Source organism: Brassica napus, chromosome C1 (genome assembly GCF_020379485.1).
Source record: "Brassica napus cultivar Da-Ae chromosome C1, Da-Ae, whole genome shotgun sequence".
Taxonomy (NCBI): Eukaryota; Viridiplantae; Streptophyta; class Magnoliopsida; order Brassicales; family Brassicaceae; genus Brassica; species Brassica napus.
Window position 1 is genome coordinate 444,652 of NC_063444.1, and position 22,441 is coordinate 467,092.

The 22,441-nt window shown below is 36.9% G+C and overlaps 6 protein-coding genes and 1 long non-coding RNA gene across 8 annotated transcripts in view; 4 read left to right on the forward strand and 3 right to left on the reverse strand.

The window, feature by feature from the left end:
* The window catches only part of LOC106439305, a 2,176-nt gene extending 2,160 nt beyond the window's left edge, over window positions 1-16 (reverse strand). Inside the window, exon 1 of the mRNA XM_013880717.3 lies at window positions 1-16. This exon is cut by the window's left edge and continues 801 nt beyond it. The gene's annotated coding sequence lies outside the window, so the exon portion shown is untranslated.
* Window positions 17-489: 473 nt separating this feature from the next.
* On the reverse strand, window positions 490-2,792 carry LOC106439315 (ubiquitin carboxyl-terminal hydrolase 3). The gene is made up of 6 exons (XM_013880728.3): window positions 2,670-2,792; window positions 2,185-2,301; window positions 1,798-1,896; window positions 1,502-1,690; window positions 1,237-1,418; window positions 490-1,164 (listed from the first exon to the last, which is right to left on the reverse strand). Exons 2-6 carry the CDS (start codon window positions 2,212-2,214, stop codon window positions 762-764), a joined length of 903 nt encoding a protein of 300 aa, XP_013736182.2. The 5' UTR covers window positions 2,215-2,301; window positions 2,670-2,792; the 3' UTR covers window positions 490-761.
* Window positions 2,793-3,445: 653 nt separating this feature from the next.
* Window positions 3,446-5,763, forward strand: LOC106439325 (adenylyl-sulfate kinase 2, chloroplastic). Its single transcript, XM_013880740.3, has 6 exons — window positions 3,446-3,947; window positions 4,038-4,334; window positions 4,430-4,548; window positions 4,659-4,743; window positions 5,280-5,326; window positions 5,414-5,763. Exons 1-6 carry the CDS (start codon window positions 3,716-3,718, stop codon window positions 5,513-5,515), a joined length of 882 nt encoding a protein of 293 aa, XP_013736194.1. The 5' UTR covers window positions 3,446-3,715; the 3' UTR covers window positions 5,516-5,763.
* A 1,135-nt stretch (window positions 5,764-6,898) lies between these two features.
* On the reverse strand, window positions 6,899-9,471 carry LOC106439333. The gene is made up of 2 exons (XR_007318205.1): window positions 7,283-9,471; window positions 6,899-7,173 (listed from the first exon to the last, which is right to left on the reverse strand). It is a non-coding gene; the product is annotated as an uncharacterized LOC106439333 (long non-coding RNA).
* A 2,840-nt stretch (window positions 9,472-12,311) lies between these two features.
* On the forward strand, window positions 12,312-14,559 carry LOC125580497 (cytochrome P450 79B1). Its single transcript, XM_048744996.1, has 2 exons — window positions 12,312-13,497; window positions 13,714-14,559. Exons 1-2 carry the CDS (start codon window positions 12,508-12,510, stop codon window positions 14,344-14,346), a joined length of 1,623 nt encoding a protein of 540 aa, XP_048600953.1. The 5' UTR covers window positions 12,312-12,507; the 3' UTR covers window positions 14,347-14,559.
* A 1,573-nt stretch (window positions 14,560-16,132) lies between these two features.
* On the forward strand, window positions 16,133-18,586 carry LOC106439349 (pentatricopeptide repeat-containing protein At4g39952, mitochondrial). Its single transcript, XM_013880776.3, has one exon. The coding sequence runs from the start codon at window positions 16,141-16,143 to the stop codon at window positions 18,484-18,486; it is 2,346 nt and encodes a 781-aa protein (XP_013736230.2). The 5' UTR covers window positions 16,133-16,140; the 3' UTR covers window positions 18,487-18,586.
* Window positions 18,587-19,191: 605 nt separating this feature from the next.
* On the forward strand, window positions 19,192-22,058 carry LOC106439357 (chaperone protein dnaJ A6, chloroplastic). Of its 2 annotated transcripts, none has more exons than XM_013880786.3 (8): window positions 19,192-19,337; window positions 19,686-19,812; window positions 19,916-20,066; window positions 20,195-20,252; window positions 20,381-20,423; window positions 20,647-20,695; window positions 20,774-20,857; window positions 20,949-22,058. In XM_013880786.3, the coding sequence occupies exons 2-8, from the start codon at window positions 19,697-19,699 to the stop codon at window positions 21,798-21,800; spliced, it is 1,353 nt and encodes a 450-aa protein (XP_013736240.2). In that variant the 5' UTR covers window positions 19,192-19,337; window positions 19,686-19,696; the 3' UTR covers window positions 21,801-22,058. The 2 variants fall into 2 exon arrangements, with proteins under 2 accessions (XP_013736240.2, XP_013736247.2); XM_013880793.3 differs by having other exon boundaries at window positions 19,919-20,066.
* The last annotated feature ends 383 nt before the right edge of the window (window positions 22,059-22,441 follow it).

Consider the following 22,441-nt stretch of genomic DNA (forward strand, 5'->3'; position numbering starts at 1 on the left):
GAAATATATAAGGTTTTCTTTATTTTGTTAAATTAATATATGCAATGATTTTGAAGGAGTTCTTATAACTCTTTTAATCTTTCAAAAGTCTGGAAAAATCGCAATGTGAAGATATTATTGTTTGTAGAGAAACATAACGAAAAGGACATCGCTCACGGGTGATGCTATTTGCATGCAAACTTCTTTTCTCATCTTCTCCCGTGAGTGAGCTCTCTATCTCTTCTTGAGTTTATGTCTCTATTTTTCTAGGGATTATTTATTTGTTTGTATTTTTGTTTTTAACTTTTACTCTCACGACAAAGCTTTTCTATCGCGGGGCCTACTTTCATTTTCAACCCAATCAATCTCATAACGGGCTGTAAACAGACTTTAGATCCAATCACACCAACAACTACACGACCAACATTTTATATATATTATTTTCACACATTTCATCTGAAACCTAAACAACATTCATATATAACTGGAAAACATAATATGTAACTCAAGTAAATTCAACATAATGTATATTATTATTCCTGGATTATTTGCCAGTAAACTGTACATGGCCTTTCAAAGTTTACAGGTTTCAGTTTAAATAAAACATTTCCAATTTAAGAACTCACCAAAATATCTTTGGGAGAAAGAGACATAATAGAGAAAGTCAAACAAAAAGAGTAACTGTCAAAGGAACTGTTGACTTTTAAGTCCCAAACATATACCATTACTAATAGTTAAGGAACAAACAAAGTCCTTTCTGATGTTTTCCTCTTACTCGGCCTTTACTTGGTTGGTCCAAGGCTCTCATAGAACAATATGTAACCATGATCAGTGTTGCTCGAGTACTCCTGAGACGATCCAAAGAATGTTTGCACTGCTGATTCTTCAATCATCTCCACGTTCTCATCATCAAAGAAGAGCCAATGGTTATGGCTTTTCACTAGGCTTACGTAATGACCATGGTTCGGTCCGCTTCCCACATGAACCACCACTGCAAAGAGGGAGTACTCGACGTCTGTATAGGGCTCCACCGTGTTGCTCAGTTTTAGCTCCAAAGGAAAGACAACTCGGTAAGATAGCTTCTTGTAACGACCTAGCTGTTCCATGTACTTGAACCGTTTTAGATGGATGACTAAGATGTGTGGTGGCTTCTTGATCTTCATCCTCTTTTGTGCTTCTTGTAAGCTGCAACAGAATAGAACCAGAACAAAAGGGAGCTTAAGAATGGCGTGAGGCTAAGAAGAAACAACGTGTTACCTGCAGCATTTGTCACAGAAAAACTTGTCTTCAGAGTGAAGAGTCTCTGTGGAGCTGAAGTTTTTCAAACAGCTAGTTATGGAACTGTTCTGTTCGATATCAAGGCTTAGGTCTAGGAACGTTTCGTCTCTTGCTGTCACAGTCTCGCACCGCAGACACCTTGTCTCGTTTGTAAGTATGCCCTGTGTACATATTCGGAATTTAAATTTAGCCGAAAAATTGCACAAATTAGTCACACCCACCTTAATAGGAAAAGTGAACCGACCTGAAAAATATTGTGGACCCAAGTAACAACTGGCTCCTTGTGCACGCCATTAGCCAGAGGAGCTTTGGGTCCGTTTGCAATCTTTTCAGGAGACGATGAAGTTTTATGTTCAGTCTTTGTAGCTTTAGCCTCTTTCTCCAGTATGTCAACAACTTCGTTCAGCAAATAGTTGAGGAATTCATGTGCATCCTAACATGACAATAGTAGTAGTGCCAGTTTAATAAAATGTATATTGCACTTATCACATCTTTTTGAAAAAAAAGAAAATAACGCCTTTAAAAGTTGCAAAAAAGCACCTGGTGCATGTAACTACGGAACAGCTCATTCTGTTTCTTCAACCTCTGCACAAAACGCTTAGGCGCAATAACGCCCGTTTTCTTCTTCTGGGAACTTATCTACCGAATGAAATTCAACGATCACACATCGTTTTTCAGAGAAAATGACTATCACAAGAGTAGATACGACACAATAGTTAACACCACACAAACAAAGAATATACAGTCTAATAGATAAGTAAGAGCTGCATACGAACTAGTGCGGCGTTTGAATACTTGATCTGCTCTATTATTGATGTCAAGTGAGAAATCAAGATATATAATTAAGCCGATGAAGATTGATCACATGAGTTAACTAACATTATTAACCTAACAAAAGGAAGATAAAGGCCAAATATAGTAAATTACCTGAGAGAATAAGTCAGCTAGGCAAGTCATAAGATTCTCTTCAGCATCAGCGACGCTTTTATTACTGGTATAGTATTCGAGCAATTGTTCACGAAAGGGAACACAAAAATAAAGAGCCTGCACCAACCAAAATAGGGGGAAGAGATTCAACACATAAACAAACTATTGAACTGATTAAAGAAGAACAAGGTTAATCAAGAAAAAAGTCTGTCTCTAGTAGAGAGAAGCCATTCATATAACAACATAGCATACCAACAGAGCAGATACACAAATGTGATTACCTAATGAAGGGTTCCTAATAAAAAAATCCAAACTTTCGAAAGAGCTAATAAGAAACGAGAGAAATCGCAATGCACAGTTACTCAAGCTTAAGCCTTTGAATCGAATCCGATGACTAATCAGGCCAAATTGAACAAAGCCAGAAGGAATCGTAAACGAGTCGCAGAAATCGAATTCGAGAATCGAAAAGGCGAGTAGGGAGAGACCTGCAAAACGCTGTTGCAGTAGCAAGTGTTGCCGAAATTCTCGAAGCCGAAGTAGCGTTCTCCTCAGTGCGAAAGAGGATCGATTTAATTAAACCAACAATATTTTATTTTATTTATTTATGGGGTTAAAGCGAATCAAAGGAAGAGAGACAATCAAAAAAATATTTGTCAAAATTTGCAGATTGCAGCTCCAAAGTTATGAGGGCCTTGCTTGGGCTCAGGGCCTGGTACTGGTCATCTTAAATCAATAGCTGAGCCTGCGTTAGATTGGGTTACAAATAATTTATGAATAATGGGCCCAATATAAATATCAGCCCAGATGTAGAAACCTCCTAGCAAAGATGGAAACTGCCTGCCTTGACTGTTCACAAGTCAGAACAACTTGTTAAATATTTTTTTCCCAAATAAATATTAGGAGAATTGATGCAAAAACAAGCAATCAAACAAGTACCGCAGTTGTAAAGTGTTGAATCTGATTTTTTTTTTCTTTCAATATTTTGTACAGTTAAACAGATTAATTTGAACGAGAACAAAACTCTAGCAATAAAGTTAGGAGAAATCATGTAAGCATTTTATCAATTAAATAGTATAGCTTTAAAAATCACATGGTTTCTGAATGTGTGTTGGTAGGTTGGTAGATGAGAATAAAAGTCATAATCATTTCCCAAAAGATTGGTCTCCAACAGTGACCCATTCAAACATACCAAAAAGACAGTCTTGTGTATTTAAACTAAAGATATTAAATATGATTTTTTAGAAAAATAATTAGCAAGTTCTAGTAATTAGTTAATTTTGGATAGTTGGTTTGATGAGGGGTTTTTGTGTTGTAATGGAATATGGTCATGTGTTTTTTGTGGAGGACTATATAGTTGGTGACATTTAGACTCCTTCTCACCAGTTTTCTTCCTTCCTTCCTCTTCAAGTCTCTCTTTCACTATATATTTTCAAATAATCGAGTAGCTTTCTTATACATACACTAATCTATATAGTAAGCAGATTTATTTGTACATGATCTTCAATTTCTGTGATTTTTCGTAACAAATTAAATGGAAGGATTAGCTATCAGAGCATCGAGACCGTCCATTTTCTGCTCTCTACCAGGTGTCGGCGGCGATCCTCAGCGACGCCCTCCAAGTGACGGCTTCCTCAATTTTCCGGCGTCATCCAATGCGGCGGATAACACAAAACTAGTCGTGAATTCTGGTTCTTTTCATCCAATCTCCGCCGTCAATGTGTCTACTCAAGCTTCTCTCACCGCAGATTTTCTCGCCCTTTCAGGTACTCTATTCATTTCTCTCGGTTTGGTTCATATAGCAGTTCCTAAGCTGTCTTGTCTGAACATTTCGAATTCTGTTCTGTTTTGGTCAGAAACGAATGTGAAAGAGGAGAGAATCAACGGAGAAAAGAAGGCAGACAACATCGTATGGCACGAGAGTTCCATCTGCCGATGCGACAGACAACAACTTCTTCAACAAAAGGGTTGTGTCATTTGGATCACTGGTCTCAGCGGTTCCGGGAAAAGCACTGTTGCTTGTGCTCTAAGCAAAGCTCTGTTTGAAAGAGGCAAACTCACTTACACGCTTGACGGAGACAATGTACGCCACGGCCTTAACCGGGATCTCACTTTCAAAGCTGAGGATCGTACCGAAAACATACGAAGGATAGGTATAGCCACTTTTTTTTCTACTTTTCAAAATTTACAAATAACTAATCATGGTTTAAGTAGTGACGAATATTGATGAATGATCTTGAACTTTCAGGTGAAGTGGCAAAGCTGTTTGCTGACGTTGGCGTCATTTGTATAGCGAGTTTGATTTCCCCTTACCGAAGAGACAGAGATGAGTGCCGGTCGTTGTTACCCGAAGGAGATTTCGTGGAGGTACGTTAACGTTATTACCTTATTATAGTCTGGTCCGTTGTTATGTTTACTCATATAAATTCACTACGTTATAGTATATTATTGACAAACAAATGTTTTAATTGTTCTAGGTTTTCATGGACGTTCCTCTTTCTGTGTGCGAGTCAAGAGATCCAAAGGGGTTGTATAAACTCGCTCGTGCCGGTAAAATCAAAGGTACTACATGCATCTATTAATTTTCAAAAACATTGACTTTGACTTGTTGACCTTAGAGCATCTCCAACCCATCTCTATAATAAAAATCTCTAAAATAAAAGAAAAAATAGAGACAGTGAGAAAAAATAGCATTCCTCTATTTATAGAGGCAAATATAATATTTTTCTATTATAGAGAAACACATTGGATCAAAACACCATTTCTATTTTTTCTTCTATTTTAGAGATCTCTATTATAGAAATGGGTTGGAGATGGTGTTAGAACCGAAAAACAACAAGGGTCATACGTAACGTAATCCTGTATTGACACATGTACTTGAATTAAAGACTTTTGGTTCTGTGATAACTTTGAGACTATTTAGTGCTGAAATTAATATTTCCCATGGGACGGTCATTGTAAAAACTAAAAACTGTCTCTTATTTACAAAGTAATACTTATTCAAATATTTTTTTCATTAGTCTATATGGGTGTGGTTTTAAATTTCAAAGTAGTATTAAAAGATGTACATGTATAGTCATTGATTTTTCTTAATTCAGGCTTTACTGGAATCGACGACCCTTACGAGGCGCCACTGAATTGCGAGGTTGGTTACGTTTATTCAATGACGTAATTGAAGAATTTTACACGTAAACTTCTACTAATATATATATGTATGTATGTATAATTACAGGTCGTGCTCAAACACACGGGCGACGACTTTTCTTCTTCGCCACGTCAGATGGCTGAAAACATCATCTGTTACTTGCAAAACAAAGGTTACCTTGAGGGTTAAGTCAAGTCCGAAGATAGCAAAGGCAACAAATAAAACCCAAATTTGTCGAATCTAATTAAAGTTTTATAAAATGTTACATGATTGCTTGCTCTATCTGGTTTACTCAAAAGCCTGAGACCTGACTTCCTCTCGCTTCAATTCATCGTACTATCATTTGTTTCTCCAATTCTGTTAATTAATCTCGGAACCCGGATGAAGGTTCAAATAAAAAAAATAAAAAAATATACACATCTATATTTAATTTCTAATTAGCCTATAGTTAGTTGATAATATTTTTCGTTTAATGTTATCGACTGTTTGTATAATTGATATCAATAAAATGGACTTTAGTTTATCTTAGATTACTAATTAACTTATGTATTTGATTTGAACTCAACCCGTGTGGATACAACCAGAGTCAGACTAATCTTATGTGAATATAGATCTGTCGAGAAAACCTGTTTATTGTATTTTAACGTGGTACACAAATATAGGTTTTTTGGTTTTGTACATTATATATTATTTACTTAAAAAATCTGCAGAATAAATGGTCAAAACGATATCAGATTAAAATTTGAATTTTCTTAATTCTGAAAGTGTCTTAATTCTATGTGTACCGCGGTATGTCTTTTAAGATTAGGAAAACTATATTTATTAGGGATAAATATGTTTTTCTAAATGAAAAATGAATATTATGTGTTTGAAGATAATATAAAACGAATCTAAAAATTATAAATTATTTATCATTTATATATTAATATAAACCCCCTAAATGGGTATTTATCTCAGTAACGTTAATCACGTTAGTTCATAACACATATAAACTTGAAAAAAGGAAAAATAAACAATTCTGGTATTTCTTATATATGAAATGGAATGGGGGTAGTACTTTGCAAAGTGTATATATATATACGAAGTCAGTTAATGTGACAAACTCACTGTTTTGTGAATATGATCTTTGCGGAACGTAAATATGATCATTAAGAATTTTTCCACTCAAATCAACCATTCATCTTCTAAATAATTACACTACAGCTATATATTATTTGGAACTAGCATATTAGATCGATGACCATGAATTTGGTTTCAGTGAACGACGTGAACTATCTTGGTTTTCAGCGTCACGTGATTCGAATGCGAATCTTGTAGGGATAGAGTAACGACATGAATATTACCAAACAACGATGAGTAAAAGTGATTAGAAGTTTTTTAGGTTTAAAAAAAATTATGGTGCAATTGGAGAAATTTGACAGGTGAAGTTTGACGGATGGCGCACGTTTTTTTAATATCTGCATGCATATATGTTCTCACAAATATGAAATAACTACATTGGTTGTTGGGAAGGACATGGGGGAAACAATCCACGTGATTTAGGTTGAATATTAACTTTTTTGCCCATCAATATGATTTTTTTTGTCATCTAGTATTTTATTAAAGTAATAAAGCCTAACACTTATATCAAACATAAAGGCCAAACATATCTCAAACCAGAAAAACATTCAAATTAACCAGGCTTAAAGTCCATACATGAGACAATGAGGAAGATACCAGCTCCTCCCACCACGTGAAACACCCATCAGACTGGAAGGCATGAGCATCATCTGGAGACAGAGAGCATACATGCCGGATCTTCGCCATTAGCGAAGCCAAACTGGAGAAGAAAGATTGAATCCAAGGCTCTAAAATCAGAACAAGAAGCGATAGCTCATAGGACAGCAAGAATCATAGAACCGCCAAAGTTAGAATAAAACCGGTGATACGCCAGCGAAGACGGTGTAAAGGAATCACCTCTTCCTGGAGACAAAAGCCGGCGAAAATGGTGTTATGTGAACCACTTTTTCCCAGAAACAACAGCCCCAGCCATGGGAAGACAAAAGCCGGCGAAAATGGTATTATGTGAACCACCTTTTCCCAGAAACAACAGCTCCAACCATGGGGAGACACAATCCGAAACCAGAAAGAAATCTGGTAAGGACACAACACTACAAAAGAGGAGCTCCTTCGAATGGCCAGAACCTAAGAAAGAGATTAGCAATACAGACCAAAACGTCAACCACAAACGACTCAAACGATAACGATTTGACCAAATCTGATGGAAGAATTAACAACTCACATCAGAGACGACATCAACCAGCAACCGTACACCAGAAAAAATACAGATTTGGTCAAATCAATCAAGCGAGCCTCCGCAGCGACGAAGAAATCAAACCACACCACATCTTAGAGACTACTGAAGGATCTTCTCAACACCTAAAGAATTACACTTTTGACACAAGCAGATAGCTACAACTGAGATAGAAAAAAGGAAAAAAAAAACAGATACAAGACGGATCTTAAAATAACCACACTGAGAAGATTTACAAACATAAAAGCACAGCTCCGACGCTACGGAAGCCGCCGGAGCTGCAAATCTGAAAGCCTGAAAGTTTTTGGAGAAGAGAGAAGATGGAGCGTTTTGCCCATCAATATGATTAAACATATATATTTATATATTAATCATACAAACTGATAATTCAATTAGTTATATTCATCCAATTGGATATAGTGGTGCTCTCCCGAAAAAAAATATTATCTGAATATTGGATTGAATCTTAGAGCTTCATTAGTGGTTAGAAAAGTAACTCATAAAAATAATAATAATAGACTAAATTAACTAATTGTTATTTAAATGGAACAAAAAAACCCAAACTAATAGTAATGTGACACATGCAGAAAAGGCCCTTACATTTGAGAGAATCGATTCGTCCTAAAGAATCGTTTCTATCTTAACTCTCCACCTTTTTGATTCTTTCTCCTAGTTTACTATTTATTTTAATGTATAAATTGCTAGAGACTTTCAAGAGAGACCTTTGCTGCGGGTGTTCTTATAAATTTTAACACTCAGAACCCCACTTGAGTTTTTATTAAACCAATATTTTAATGTTTTATAAATAATTAAATTATATTTTACTTAAAAACAAAACAATAAAAAAAAATATGTGGCATTTGCGAATCATGTGGATCTTTCAAAAATTATCTGTTGAGAACTTTTTTCAGTTTCTTTTTTCTATTTTTTAAAATAATCTGTAGAAATTCTACTAAAACTCTTTGCGCTCTAACTTATTTATGGAAATAATTCAGCAAACCCTAAGAAATTCTGGCTCGGGTCCTATTTACAATTATACACCAAAATCTTGGAAAACAATAAAACATTTCGACAAGCGTTCATGCTCGAGAATAATAAAATACAGTAGAATCTTTTCCAGATTTTGATATATATATATATATATATATATGTGCCAAAATTGACTACAACTCAGACCTGTTAGAAATATATAAAAAATGTTTTCTAGAGTCTACATTATGTTTTTTTAAAGAGTCTACATTATGTTTGTTGATTCAATATAGTGACACGACCTTCAACAATATTGAACTGGTCTTACTCAAAATATATTGATTTCATTCAATTAATGATGTGAAGAAATGCTTGAAAGCATCTTTGCATAATTTTGATACTTGATTTACAAAAGGAAAAATATTGTTATTGAAAGGTGTGATGCCTAAAAAATAGATTCTTAAAAGAAGTTTTGGATTTTGTTGTTGATAATGCAATTGATAATGCAAATTTTCTGGCTATGAAAGAATCAGGTTTCGTAAAAAAAAAAAATCAGCTGGGTACGTATTAGTATCATAGACCACGTGTTTAACACTAGAAAACTAAGGTACGTTCCTAAGATCATCTTTATCCGGGGTTACTAGATGGTTTTTTAGCGTGTGGGTCCCGCGTAGGACCCACTTTTTTTAAAGAAACCGGTTACAAAAACTACTAAATAGTAATCGGTTCTTAAGGGTTTTTTACACTGTTCGCGGGCTCCACTAACACGTGACGGCTCACGATTGATTCGTTTTTTTTTTTTTAATTTGAAAAAGTAAAAAAAAAAAAAAATTAAGAAATCCTATTTGGGGTTTTAAGGATAATGATGCTCTAACAAAGGTTATTTTTTTGGGGGTGGGGGTGTAAAGTTACTGACAAAGTTTTTTTTTTTTGTTAAGAGCTACAAACTTTAAATTGTTATTGCATTTGTACTATTAAATTGCTAGTAAACCAATCTCTTTTATGTCGTTTAGAGTTTAAACTCTAGTTACCCTTTTCCGCCGAAAAAATCTTCGCATCAACAGTGGTGTTCTCAGAGCACTTCCAATAGTAAGAGCATGATTAATAGGCATTTTTAAGGTGGAATTCTTAAAAGAATATAAGAAACTGTCTCTTAACTTTTAATTAAAAAAGTTAAGAACCAGATCTTAAATATCTTTCCGCTAAGAACCACCCATTATGATTCTCTAAGAGATCATGGAAGTTTCTCAAAAAAATAATTAATATTATAATTATTCATTTATGTTTTATTTTCTTAAAACTAGTTAAAGCAGCTTACTCTCTTTAATAGAATGATATGTGTTCTTTGAGTATGCTAAATAGTTTTTTAAAACCTCTATTTTAAGAATTTTTTTCCATTCTCTCTTCTAATTTGTTTTTTTCTTGAAATGTTTAGAATTTCTCCTAATACTATGGTTGGAGGTGCTCTTACTATTTTTCGACAATTTCTGAAAAATTATTGTAAGAATATTAATAGTGTACTTTAATTAACTGAGAAGAATAACTCTAGGTAACAGAAAAAAAAAACATTCTACTTTCCAAAATTACCATAAATTTAAGGAAATATTTCATACATGGTTATGAAACACAGTAGGGCCAGTCATTCAGATTCGACATGTGCGTATATATGTAAGAACTAAGAAGTGAACATTTTATTAGAAGAACTTACGATTTATTTTAATTATTTGGATATCTATCACTCTACACATGCATGTCAGTATTTAGGTCACGCATTAAATCATGGTTACCTGGAGTGACTCATGCATGCACTGACTATAGTCATGAGTAAAATAGTATTCTCTAACTCTTATGTTAACTGATCGATCTTATTACCACAATACCACCTTGTGATTTTAAAGTCTATTTGAGAGTCCGATCTCTCTACAAATATACACTTGGATTCATGCACGCAATAACATATCGTGGATAGCCAAAATGATTTCATTTGTTAAAGTAACGAGAAAGACAAAAAGTTGCGGTCAATCTATCATAAGATAAAAAGAAAAAAAAAGACTAAAGAGTGACGGTTAGTTTTGAACGACTTCGATTATGCGATTTATACGTCATCATCAAAGACAAGAAAATATTTAAATGGAAGATTATATATATATATATATAAATTATACCATTTTTAAATACTATTAACATTTCAAATTCAACCACATTAATTTCTAGTAATAATTTTGTTAGTAGAAATCAGTGATTGAGCTTTGGATGACATTTTATAATTTTACAACGGATCCCACACAAGAGTCGCTCGTTTTAATTAGGTATGGACTAAAAACTCTTATCTGATATTTCAAGTGTAAAATAAGTGGCGTCAGTTAGAGCATCTTTATCACTCCGAGAGTCTTTAAAGAAAGGTCCACGAATTTGAAAAAACGGTGTGTTAATGTGGCAGAATAAAAAAGATGTGTTGTGTGGTTTTTGCACTGTTTGTGGACCCCACTGATATGTAGCGGTCCGCGATTAGTGCGCTTTTTAATTTATTTATTTTTAATCCGAAGAAAAAAAATTAAAAAATCTTTAATGAAATTTAGGGATAAAGATGCTCTTACTTGTTACCTGTTGTAAGCTCTCTATTCATCAAATATTGAGTACACGAGTTGACCATACAAATTACGAAATGAGTATTGACTAAGTTAGTAAGCAACTTTGGATCTTCGCATATTTATTGACTCCAATTTTCACGAGGGTTTTTGGCAGGTGAACTCTACCTAAAACAACTCCACAGATAATGGCTTTTTATTATACTTGGCAAATAACTATTCATTCACAATCTATAGAAGGGGAAACAAATCAAATTTACACTATTTCAAATATACATTATCAAGCCCCTTTTTGTCGTTGCCTACATGAACAGAAAAAAATGACACATGTTTGGTAGAACCAAAAAGATACAAAAGGCATTGATAAATGAATGCACCATCTGCTTCTAGGATATACTAATTAACTACAAACTCAGAATTTGTAGTCACAGTTAAATTCTGTTTATGTGCATGTAATCAACATATAATATTGTGCATTGACTGCATTCTTATGTTTTATATATAGGTTTTGGTCCAAAAAATTACTCGAGGTTAAAAATTATAATGCATTATTATATGGAAGACATTATATATCTCAAATGATTCTAACACTATGATATATTAGACATATAGTGTCAAAGTGGTTGATTCTCTTAGATATAAAAACTCTTATCATAGCATAATCAAAATGTTATATATATATATATATAAATACTTAATTAAAGTAAAATAAAGGATGCACAGATGAAATTTCTACACTGTTTTGGATAGTTCTCTGATTTTTTATGTTCGATTTTTTTCAGCCAAGGTATAAATGTTTTCATTCATATATTTTTCTTTATAACATCATTTATAAGTAAGTTTATATATATATCCTGAATTCCTCAAATATATCATAAGTATCATAGAAGAATAATATTTGTCTAAAACTGTATTGGTTGTTCGGCTGATTTTTAAGTGCATATATAACACGAGGAATTTTGGCAGGTCACCAATAAAAACAGTTAGAATATTTAAAAATCCCATCCAAAAAATTATTACCAAACATTCTATTAAAATATAAATATTTTGAAACGTTGGAATCGTCTAAGTTTTCAACAATGGTGGTAGTAATCAAGATGGACCCGACCCACGCTGGCTACGCACACATCGGCTACCAACATTTTCCTCACTCCTTCCTTTTTCTTTCCAACACATGAGGGTATTAAAGTCATTCCACCTAACACAGCGACCAGTAAAACCATATAAATTGGAAGGTGAGGCTCTAATCCATGCAGAGAAAACAATAACACACAACATACTTTGATTCTTCTTCTTTGCTCTCTCTCTCTGTCTCCTCTCTACTCGAAAACATGAACACATTTACCTCAAACTCTTCGGATCTCACTTCCACTACAACGCAAACGTCTCCGTTCAGCAACATGTATCTCCTCACAACGCTCCAGGCCTTTGTGGCTATAACCTTGGTGATGCTTCTCAAGAAAGTCTTCACCACGGATAAAAAGAAATTGTCTCTCCCGCCGGGTCCCACCGGATGGCCGATCATCGGAATGGTCCCAACGATGCTAAAGAGCCGTCCCGTTTTCCGGTGGCTCCACAGCATCATGAAGCAGCTAAACACCGAGATAGCATGCGTGAGGCTAGGAAACACTCACGTGATCACCGTCACATGCCCGAAGATAGCACGTGAGATACTCAAGCAACAAGACGCTCTCTTCGCCTCGAGACCCATGACTTACGCACAGAATGTCCTCTCTAACGGATACAAAACATGCGTGATCACTCCCTTCGGTGAACAATTCAAGAAAATGAGGAAAGTCGTGATGACTGAACTCGTTTGTCCCGCGAGGCACAGGTGGCTTCACCAGAAGAGAGCAGAAGAGAACGATCATTTAACCGCTTGGGTATACAACCTGGTCAAGAACTCGGGCTCGGTCGATTTTCGGTTCGTCACGAGGCATTACTGTGGAAATGCTATCAAGAAGCTTATGTTCGGGACAAGAACGTTCTCTGAAAACACTGCACCGGACGGTGGACCGACCGCTGAGGATATCGAGCATATGGAAGCTATGTTCGAAGCATTAGGGTTTACTTTCTCCTTTTGTATCTCTGATTATCTACCTATGCTCACGGGACTTGATCTTAACGGCCACGAGAAGATCATGAGAGATTCGAGTGCTATTATGGACAAGTATCACGATCCTATCGTCGATGCACGGATCAAGATGTGGAGAGAAGGCAAGAGAACTCAAATCGAGGATTTTCTAGACATTTTTATTTCTATCAAGGATGAACAAGGAAACCCATTGCTTACCGCCGATGAAATTAAACCCACCATTAAGGTAATAATCACGTTACATTTATTTATAAAAATATAAATATAACACAATATTTTTTTTTTGATTTGAAAATGTTTTTTTCTTTGGACAAATAATTTGAAAATGTTAAGAAAAATTAAAACAAAGATTATATGCTAGCTAACACTAGCTATTACTATTCATGTGTTACATGATTAAGAAAATATACTAAAAGAGTCTAAATGTATTTATGAACAATAGGAGCTTGTAATGGCGGCGCCAGACAATCCATCAAACGCCGTAGAATGGGCCATGGCGGAGATGGTGAACAAACCGGAGATTCTCCGCAAAGCAATGGAAGAAATCGACAGAGTTGTCGGAAAAGAAAGACTTGTCCAAGAATCCGACATCCCAAAACTCAACTACGTCAAAGCTATTCTCCGTGAAGCCTTCCGTCTCCATCCCGTCGCTGCCTTTAACCTCCCACACGTGGCACTTTCCGACGCAACCGTCGCCGGATATCACATCCCTAAAGGGAGCCAAGTCCTTCTCAGCCGATATGGGCTGGGTCGTAACCCGAAAGTTTGGGCCGACCCACTGAGCTTTAAACCGGAGAGGCATCTCAACGAATGCTCTGAAGTTACTTTGACGGAGAATGATCTCCGGTTTATCTCGTTTAGTACGGGTAAAAGAGGTTGTGCTGCTCCGGCTTTAGGTACGGCGTTGACCACGATGATGCTCGCGAGACTTCTTCAAGGTTTCACTTGGAAGTTGCCTGAGAATGAGACACGTGTTGAGCTGATGGAGTCCAGTCATGATATGTTTTTGGCTAAACCATTGGTTATGGTCGGTGAGTTGAGACTCCCAGAGCATCTTTACCCGACGGTGAAGTAAGAGTAAGACGACGGCGTATATATTTTATTAAATAACTTCTACCTACTTATGTAATTAACCAGAGAGTTTGGTCGGTTTCTCCGGTTACCAGAAGATAATCGGTTAGTATGTGAACAAACTTGTGCTTGGTTTTGGTTCTTTTCGGTTGGGTACACTTGAATTGTGTGTCCCTTTTCTTATCTTTTAATTTCAATAAATTTTTGTTCTTTTCTATTTCTTGTTTCTTTTTATAATAAGAACCAATTTCTTTAGCAACAAATTTTTTTTATCCGATGATTTGTTAAATAGATCAAGGCCTAACTAGACCCTGTCCTACGTAAAAACAAAAGGCCCAACAAAATGGGCAATAATACAAAACCATTTTAGGCTTATGTACCGTCAAAGAAAAAACTGATAGTTTCCCACCACGTATACGAATGTCCTGCATTCTGAAACACGTGACAAGATGAGAGTCAACCATCTTCCACCGGCGCTATAGAAGAGAGGTGACAGATCTCCGCCGTCAGCGGAGCCGAAGCTGGTGAAGAAAACTCAAACAAACCAGGATAACCCCGGTGAACAACGGCCGTCGACATCAAAGAGGCGCAGGGCCGGGCCTGAAAAATATTGGCCCACAAACAAAAAATTATTTTTGGCCCTTTGATTTCATAAAAACAGTGAAAATATTGAAAAAACGGTTTGGAGATTTGATCCCGGGTCCATTTCCCCACTTAGAGTAAAGTTACCAGTAGAGCTACATGATCTCTTTGTTTATTATTGGCCCTTAAAAGATATATGTTTTTTTCGGGCCCCAAACACATGCTTGATGGGCTTATATTCAGGCCCGGCCCTGAAGAGGCGTGACACTGAGTCAAAAGCCGACAAAATGGAGCTGAGGAAGCCACTGCAACCCAGAGTCAAGAGCCAGCTGTCCATCGTCTAAAGAGAGGCGAAAACGCCGGAGTCGGTCGGTTTCAGAGAACAAAAACGATGATCTTTCTCACTCTCAAAACGATCCCTACCCTCTCTGAAAGATTTTTTAGAGATAAAAAAGGAAGAAAGTTCGAGAGAACTCTCTCTAGGAGAGGAGAGAGAACAATCTCTTTTCCTTTAGCAACAAATTACGTGTGTTATAAATTGCTTTTCCATCCACTAAATTATTTATATACTCCATCCGTTTCATAATACTTGATGTTTTGTAATAGTACACAAAGATTAAAAAAATTACATTTTCCTAGAAAAATATTTTAAAGATATAATTTTAAAATCAGTTAACCAATTATAAAAAAGATTATAAAATCTAATTGGTTGAACAGTTTCCAATAAAGTTAAAGTTAACTTTAAAATCTCAAAACTTTCTTAAAATTTCAAAACTTCATGTAAATTGAAACAAAACAAACCTTCTAAAACATCATCTATATTGAAACGGAGGGAGTATTAAAAAATATAACATATAGTATCACATAAAAATTGAAAATATTACTATTTTATTTTATTTTGAAATTTAGAGAGATGTACTCCATCCATTTCACAATAATATATGTTTTTTTAAAATATATTTCAATTTTTTTTTTTTTACTTTTAAGAGCTTTTATATTAAGTAATAATGATAAATTATAACTTCAAAAAATAATTATATTTATTTAATTTTTATTGGTTAAAATTCATGAAAATAGTGAAACATAAAATAATATATTTAATAATCAATTTGTTTTGAACAGGTGTGAAATCCCCGAAACATAATAATTTGAAAAAAAAAACGGAGGTAGTATAAATTAAATTCACCATAGATTCAAATCGAGAAGGCCCCATGCGATGCTAATGTTGAAACGAGCCTGTCTCCTCTTCAAACCCAGACATATTACTGTCCGAACACTCTCTTCTTCTTCCTCCTCAAGCTACATCGATCGCCATATCAGTGCGATTCTCAGTGATCAAATCTCGACTCTAGAATCTCTCCGCAAACACAACGCTCTCATCATCACAGGAGGAAACTCAGACAACATCTTCGTCGCTTCGAAGCTGATTCAATCCTACGCCTCTTTCAAGAAACCTAATCTATCTTCCAAAGTCTTCGACTTGGTCACTCAAAGAGATGTGTTTCTATGGAACTCCATCATCAAAGCGCATTTCTCCAACGGAGATTACCCAAAGGCGCTGTCTTTCTTCTTCTCGATGCTCTTGTCTTCCCAATCGCTTGATCATTTCACCGCTCCGATGGTTGTCTCCGCTTGCGCAGAGCTTACGTGGCACGAGATTGGGTGTTTCGTTCACGGGTTGGTTTCGAAACACGGAGGCTTCGAACGGAACTGCGCGGTGGGAGCTTCCTTTGTGTATTTTTACTCAAAGTGTGGGTTTTTAGAAGATGCGCGTCATGTGTTCGACGAAATGCCTGAGAGAGATGTGTTCGCTTGGACCGCGGTTATAAACGGGCATGTTCAGAATGAAGAGAGCGAGAGAGGTCTTGAGTATCTTCGCAAGATGCATAGTGCTTGTTCTGAATCTGATGATGAGAAGCTGAATGCGAGAACGTTGGAATGTGGGTTCCAAGCTTGTGTGAATTTGGGAGCTTTGAGAGAAGGAAGGTGTCTTCATGGGTTTGCGGTTAAAACCGGTTTAGCTTCTTCGACTTTTTCGTTTTATACAAAATGCGGGAGTCCAGGTGAGGCGTATCTTGCTTTCCGTGAGCTTGGTGATGATCAAGAAGATGTGTTTTCATGGACCTCGATTATAGCTTCGCTGGCGAGATCAGGGAACGTGGAGGGAAGTTTCGGTATGTTTTGGGAGATGCAGAGAAAGGGAATACAGGCGGATGGTGTTGTCGTTAGTTGTTTGATTAATGAGTTAGGTAAGATGATGCTTGTCGCTCAAGGTAAAGCCTTTCACGGGTTTGTCATAAGGCGTTGTTTTTCTTTAGACGGTACAGTTTGCAATTCGTTGCTGTCCATGTACTGCAAATTTGAGCTTCTCTCTGTGGCTGAGAAGCTTTTCTTTAGGATACGTGACGTAGGAGACAAAGAAGCTTGGAATACGATGGTTAAAGGCTACGGTAAAATGAAATGTGAAGTAAAGTGCATCGAGTCGTTTAGAAAGATTCTGAATCTCGGCGTTGAGATTGACTCTGGTAGCTTGGTCTCTGTCATATCTTCGTGTTCACACATAGGAGCCGTGTTACTAGGGAAGTCGTTGCATTGCTATGCTGTCAAGACTAGCTTTGATCTCGCCACTTCAGTGGTGAACTCCCTCATTGATTTGTATGGAAAGATGGGAGATTTGACTGTCGCTTGGAGGATGTTTAGTGAAGCGGATAAGAGCAGCGTTGTAACTTGGAACGCAATGATTGCGTCTTATGTTCACTGTGAGCGATCCGACAAGGCCATTGCGTTGTTCGATAGAATGATCTCTGAGAATTTCAAACCGAGCTCAATAACTTTGGTGACTGTGCTAATGGCTTGTGCCAATACTGGATCTCTGGAGAGAGGGCAAAAGATTCATCGGTACATCACTGAAACAGAGCACGACATGAATCTTTCTCTCACAACTGCTCTGATCGACATGTACGCTAAGTCCGGACAGCTTGAGAAGTCACGACAGCTGTTTAACAATGCAGATCAAAAGGATACTGTTTGTTGGAATGTAATGATCTCAGGCTATGGAATGCATGGAGACGTAGAATCGGCTATAGAGCTTTTTGAGCAGATGGAAGAGTCTGATGATGTTGAACCAACCGGGCCTACGTTTCTCGCACTTCTATCAGCTTGCACGCACGCAGGTTTAGTCGAACAAGGCAAAAGCCTGTTCCTGAAGATGCAAGAGTACAACGTGAAACCAAGCTTGAAGCATTACTCGTGTCTAGTGGATCTTCTTTCCCGGTCTGGTAATCTGGAGGAAGCTGAAGCCACAGTCATGTCAATGCCGTTCTCACCAGATGGGGCTATATGGGGAACTATGTTGAGCTCATGCATGAGTCAAGAGGAATATGAGATGGGGATAAGAATGGCAGGGCTTGCGGTTGGTAGTGATCCGGGGAACGATGGGTATTATATAATGCTTGCGAACATGTACAGCGCTGCAGGTAATTGGGAAGAAGCGGAGAGGGCAAGAGAGATGATGAAGGAAAGTGGAGTTGGGAAGAAAGCTGGCCATAGTGTAGTCTATTAGTAATCTTTTAAAACAAAATGCGAATTATCATCCTGTAATTGCCGGATCTTTCACATTTACTGTACCAATTAGGCATGAGTGTTCGGAGCCACTCTGATTCGGTTCGGTTGATTCGGATTTCCGGTATTATGCTCATAAGTCCCATTAAAATTTTACTAATTTCCAGGTCGAACTTTGTTCGATTCTTTCCGGATTCAGTTCGGATCGGATTATAACCAACGTCTGAAATCGTCCAATTTTTTTTTGAACAAAAACATATTCAAAATATATAAATTACTCAAAAACCGAACTAAAAACTAGTTAAACTACCTAAACTAACTAAAAAGTATTCAAAATAACAAATAAAACAAATTATAATACTGTAAAATATCTAAATTAACTTAATATATATAAAAGCATTAACATATTTAACTAATTTCGAATATGTTCGGATTTTGGTTCGGTTCAGATTCTATCTGAACCCGAAAGTAACAAATCTTAAGTCATGTCATATATTTTTGTATAACGGTTTGGATGCGGTTTCGGGTTTTTCGGTTCGGGTTAAGATCGGGGCTTGGTTTCTAGTACCATTTTCAGTCGGGTTGTGAAACATTATTTTTTCTTTAATTTGATTAAACCGATTTTAGTTGATAGAGTTATGTAATCAAACCGGTGACATACCTCTCCGGTTGGGTTTAATTTTTAATAAAAATAATTTTGAATTAAAAGAAATAAGAAAAAGGGGTTGGAGTGTGAGGAGGCTTTCATTTGTAGAGAGAGCTTTTCTTATCTACCGCACAACTCTCTCTCTCTCTCGCTCTCGCTCTCGCTCTCGCTTCTGCTCTTCTCCCGTCGTCACCCATTCGATAACGGTAAGATTCATCTTCTTTCTCCTTCCTCTGTATTCCTCTTCGCTGTTTGTTCCTCTCTTCATCGCTTGGAATCGTCCAGAAAATGTTGTTTGGTTGATTTTTTTATGCCTCTGTAGAGATTATTACCATCGTGTTTCTTCATAAAGCTTTGTCCTTTGTATGGTTAATATGGTGAAAGTGAAGTTCTTTTAGTTTTTTTTTTCTGAAGTCAAAACTCTCATGAAATGAAATTGCATAAATCTTAATAGGTGTTCGGAAAAGCTTGAATCTTTTATGTGTTTGTTTGTTGAAGAAACTGGGATTGTTGCTAGGTGTTATTTAAAAAAGACTTGTTTGTTGTGTTTGCAGGGGAGTGTAGTATGGCTCTTATACAATTTGGAAGCTCATCATGTGTTGCTCAGTGGGGGATTCGTCGTCCTCAGGTTGCTGTCAAGGCTTCTTTTTATCCAACCAGATTAGAATCTCACCAAGACAAGTAAGAGTCTTTTAACTTAAACATAGCTCTTAATCTTACTGCTTTGCAGAGTTTTATGTATCTTGGAGTCTAATGGAGTTGTCTTTATGTTGATAACCTTTAGCAGTTGTTGTATCAGCCAAATAAATTGTTTGGGAGCTTCACAGTCGAGTATGTTCTCACATGGCTCCTTCCCCTTCTTGTCACTTGTAACGGGGCAGTCCCGTAATACACATTCTCGTAGAGGTGCTCGCTTCACAGTTAGAGCCGATACTGTATGTTCACATTCTCTTTCTTTTGATATTGAATGATGATGATGGTTCTCTCTATTTGTTATATAATTTGCTGAATGAAGTCATTTTGTTGTTTTTGGCTAAAGATTTGATTGTTTTTCAATTTACAGGATTTCTATTCTGTCCTAGGAGTCTCCAAAACTGCAACCAAAGCTGAGATTAAAAGCGGTATGTCAATTCCTTTTTCTCTATCAATGATTCCATTTGAGCTTTCATTTGTTCTGCTTTTGAGTTGCGGTTTTTCAAAATTTAAGCAAAGGATAATTGTTTTCTCCTCTCCACCTATTTTTTTTCAGCTTATCGGAAGCTCGCTAGGAGTTACCATCCAGACGTGAACAAGTAAGTTGAAGCTTTAGCATCTATGATAAAGTGTCTATATGAGTTTGGTGTGTTTCTTTATTACAATATTTGCAACTCTTTGGTTTAGTTTTCCCTACATGATCTGAACATATAACCACCAGCCTTTAAAAATATGACAACATGGTCTAAGAAGCTAAAGAACCCTGAAAACATTTTTAAAAAGTATTAGTGTTCACTGTTTTGTTTATACTTATGACTACAGGGATGCTGGGGCAGAAGATAAATTCAAAGAAATAAGCAATGCATATGAGGTGAGTTCCATCTTCTTCTTTTAATGCCTTTAGCTCTTTTATTACTAGCGCCTAAAACCTGTTTGGTTTTGGTTGCAGATCTTATCAGATGATGAGAAAAGATCTCTATACGACAGGTACGGCGAGGCAGGAGTTAAAGGCGCAGGAATGGGAGGCATGGGGGTACATACATATATACATATATATACACTTCTTCTTTAAGACATGTCAATCAAAATGATCTAAAGAAGCTGCTTTTATTTAACTTTTGTAGGATTACAGCAACCCCTTTGATCTATTCGAATCTCTCTTCGAAGGAATGGGCGGGATGGGAGGTGGAATGGGCAGCAGAGGCGGCTCAAGAAGCAGAGCCATCGACGGCGAAGACGAGTACTACTCCCTAATCCTGGACTTCAAAGAAGCCGTCTTCGGCATCGAGAAAGAGATAGAGATCTCCCGGCTAGAGAGCTGCGGGACCTGCAACGGCTCAGGAGCCAAAGCAGGAACCAAACCGACCAAATGCAAAACATGCGGCGGCCAAGGCCAAGTCGTTGCCTCAACAAGAACACCCCTCGGCGTCTTCCAGCAAGTCATGACTTGCTCTCCCTGCAACGGCACAGGAGAGGTTTCAAAACCCTGCGGTGCTTGCTCTGGAGACGGACGCGTGAGGAGGACTAAAAGGATCAGTCTCAAGGTTCCAGCTGGTGTTGATTCAGGGAGCAGGTTGAGAGTGAGAGGAGAAGGGAACGCAGGGAAGAGAGGAGGATCGTCTGGAGATCTGTTTGCTGTTATTGAAGTGATTCCTGATCCGATCTTGAAGAGGGACGATACTAATATATTGTATACTTGTAAGATATCGTATGTGGATGCGATCTTGGGGACGACTTTGAAGGTTCCGACGGTTGATGGGACGGTGGATTTGAAAGTACCCGCGGGGACGCAGCCGAGCACGACGCTGGTGATGGCGAAGAAGGGAGTTCCGGTGTTGAACAAGAGTAAGATGAGAGGGGATCAGTTGGTGAGAGTGCAGGTTGAGATACCGAAGAGGTTGAGTAAAGAGGAGAAGAAACTTGTTGAGGAGCTTGCTGATATGAGCAAGAACAAGGTAGCTAATAGCAGGAGATAAAAAGATTCATCATCATCATCCTCTGCTTTGTGATCTTTCTATTGGTTCTTCTAGTGATGAAGAAGAAAAGACTTATTATTAGGTGAGAGGAAAATTGAAGAAGACTTTCTTTGGTTTTTTCCTCTATAATTTTTGTTTTTTTGTCTTGCTTATACTTTTTAAAAACAGGCTTTCATGGTGGGATTGATCAGGGCTCAGAATAGGTCTTGTTTGTATTTGTACTGCTATTCATATATTTTAATCTTCTTCTTTTTTTGATTGATGAGTGATTTATATCAAACACAAACAAATGTACCAAAGATCATACAAAGAAAAAAAATGAAAAGGAGATGAATGGTCTGTAGTATTATTGAAGCTGCATTGACAATGGTTTGAAGCAGAGGGTTTCCACATCGTTCAGTCTAACGAACAAAGACAAAAACAAACACCCTAAACTCCTTTAGGGGACAAAGCAAGCTGTATTAACAAAATTTAACAGTTGGATTTAAAAAGACCGCGTTTTGGCTACGACTCCCAACTTTTTGAGATATAAAAATATAGCCGTTACGGGTTGCACAAAAAAATAATAATATAGCCGTTACGTGCTGCTCTATAAATATACACACACACAACACGACCAAAATCGAAACACAACTATAATC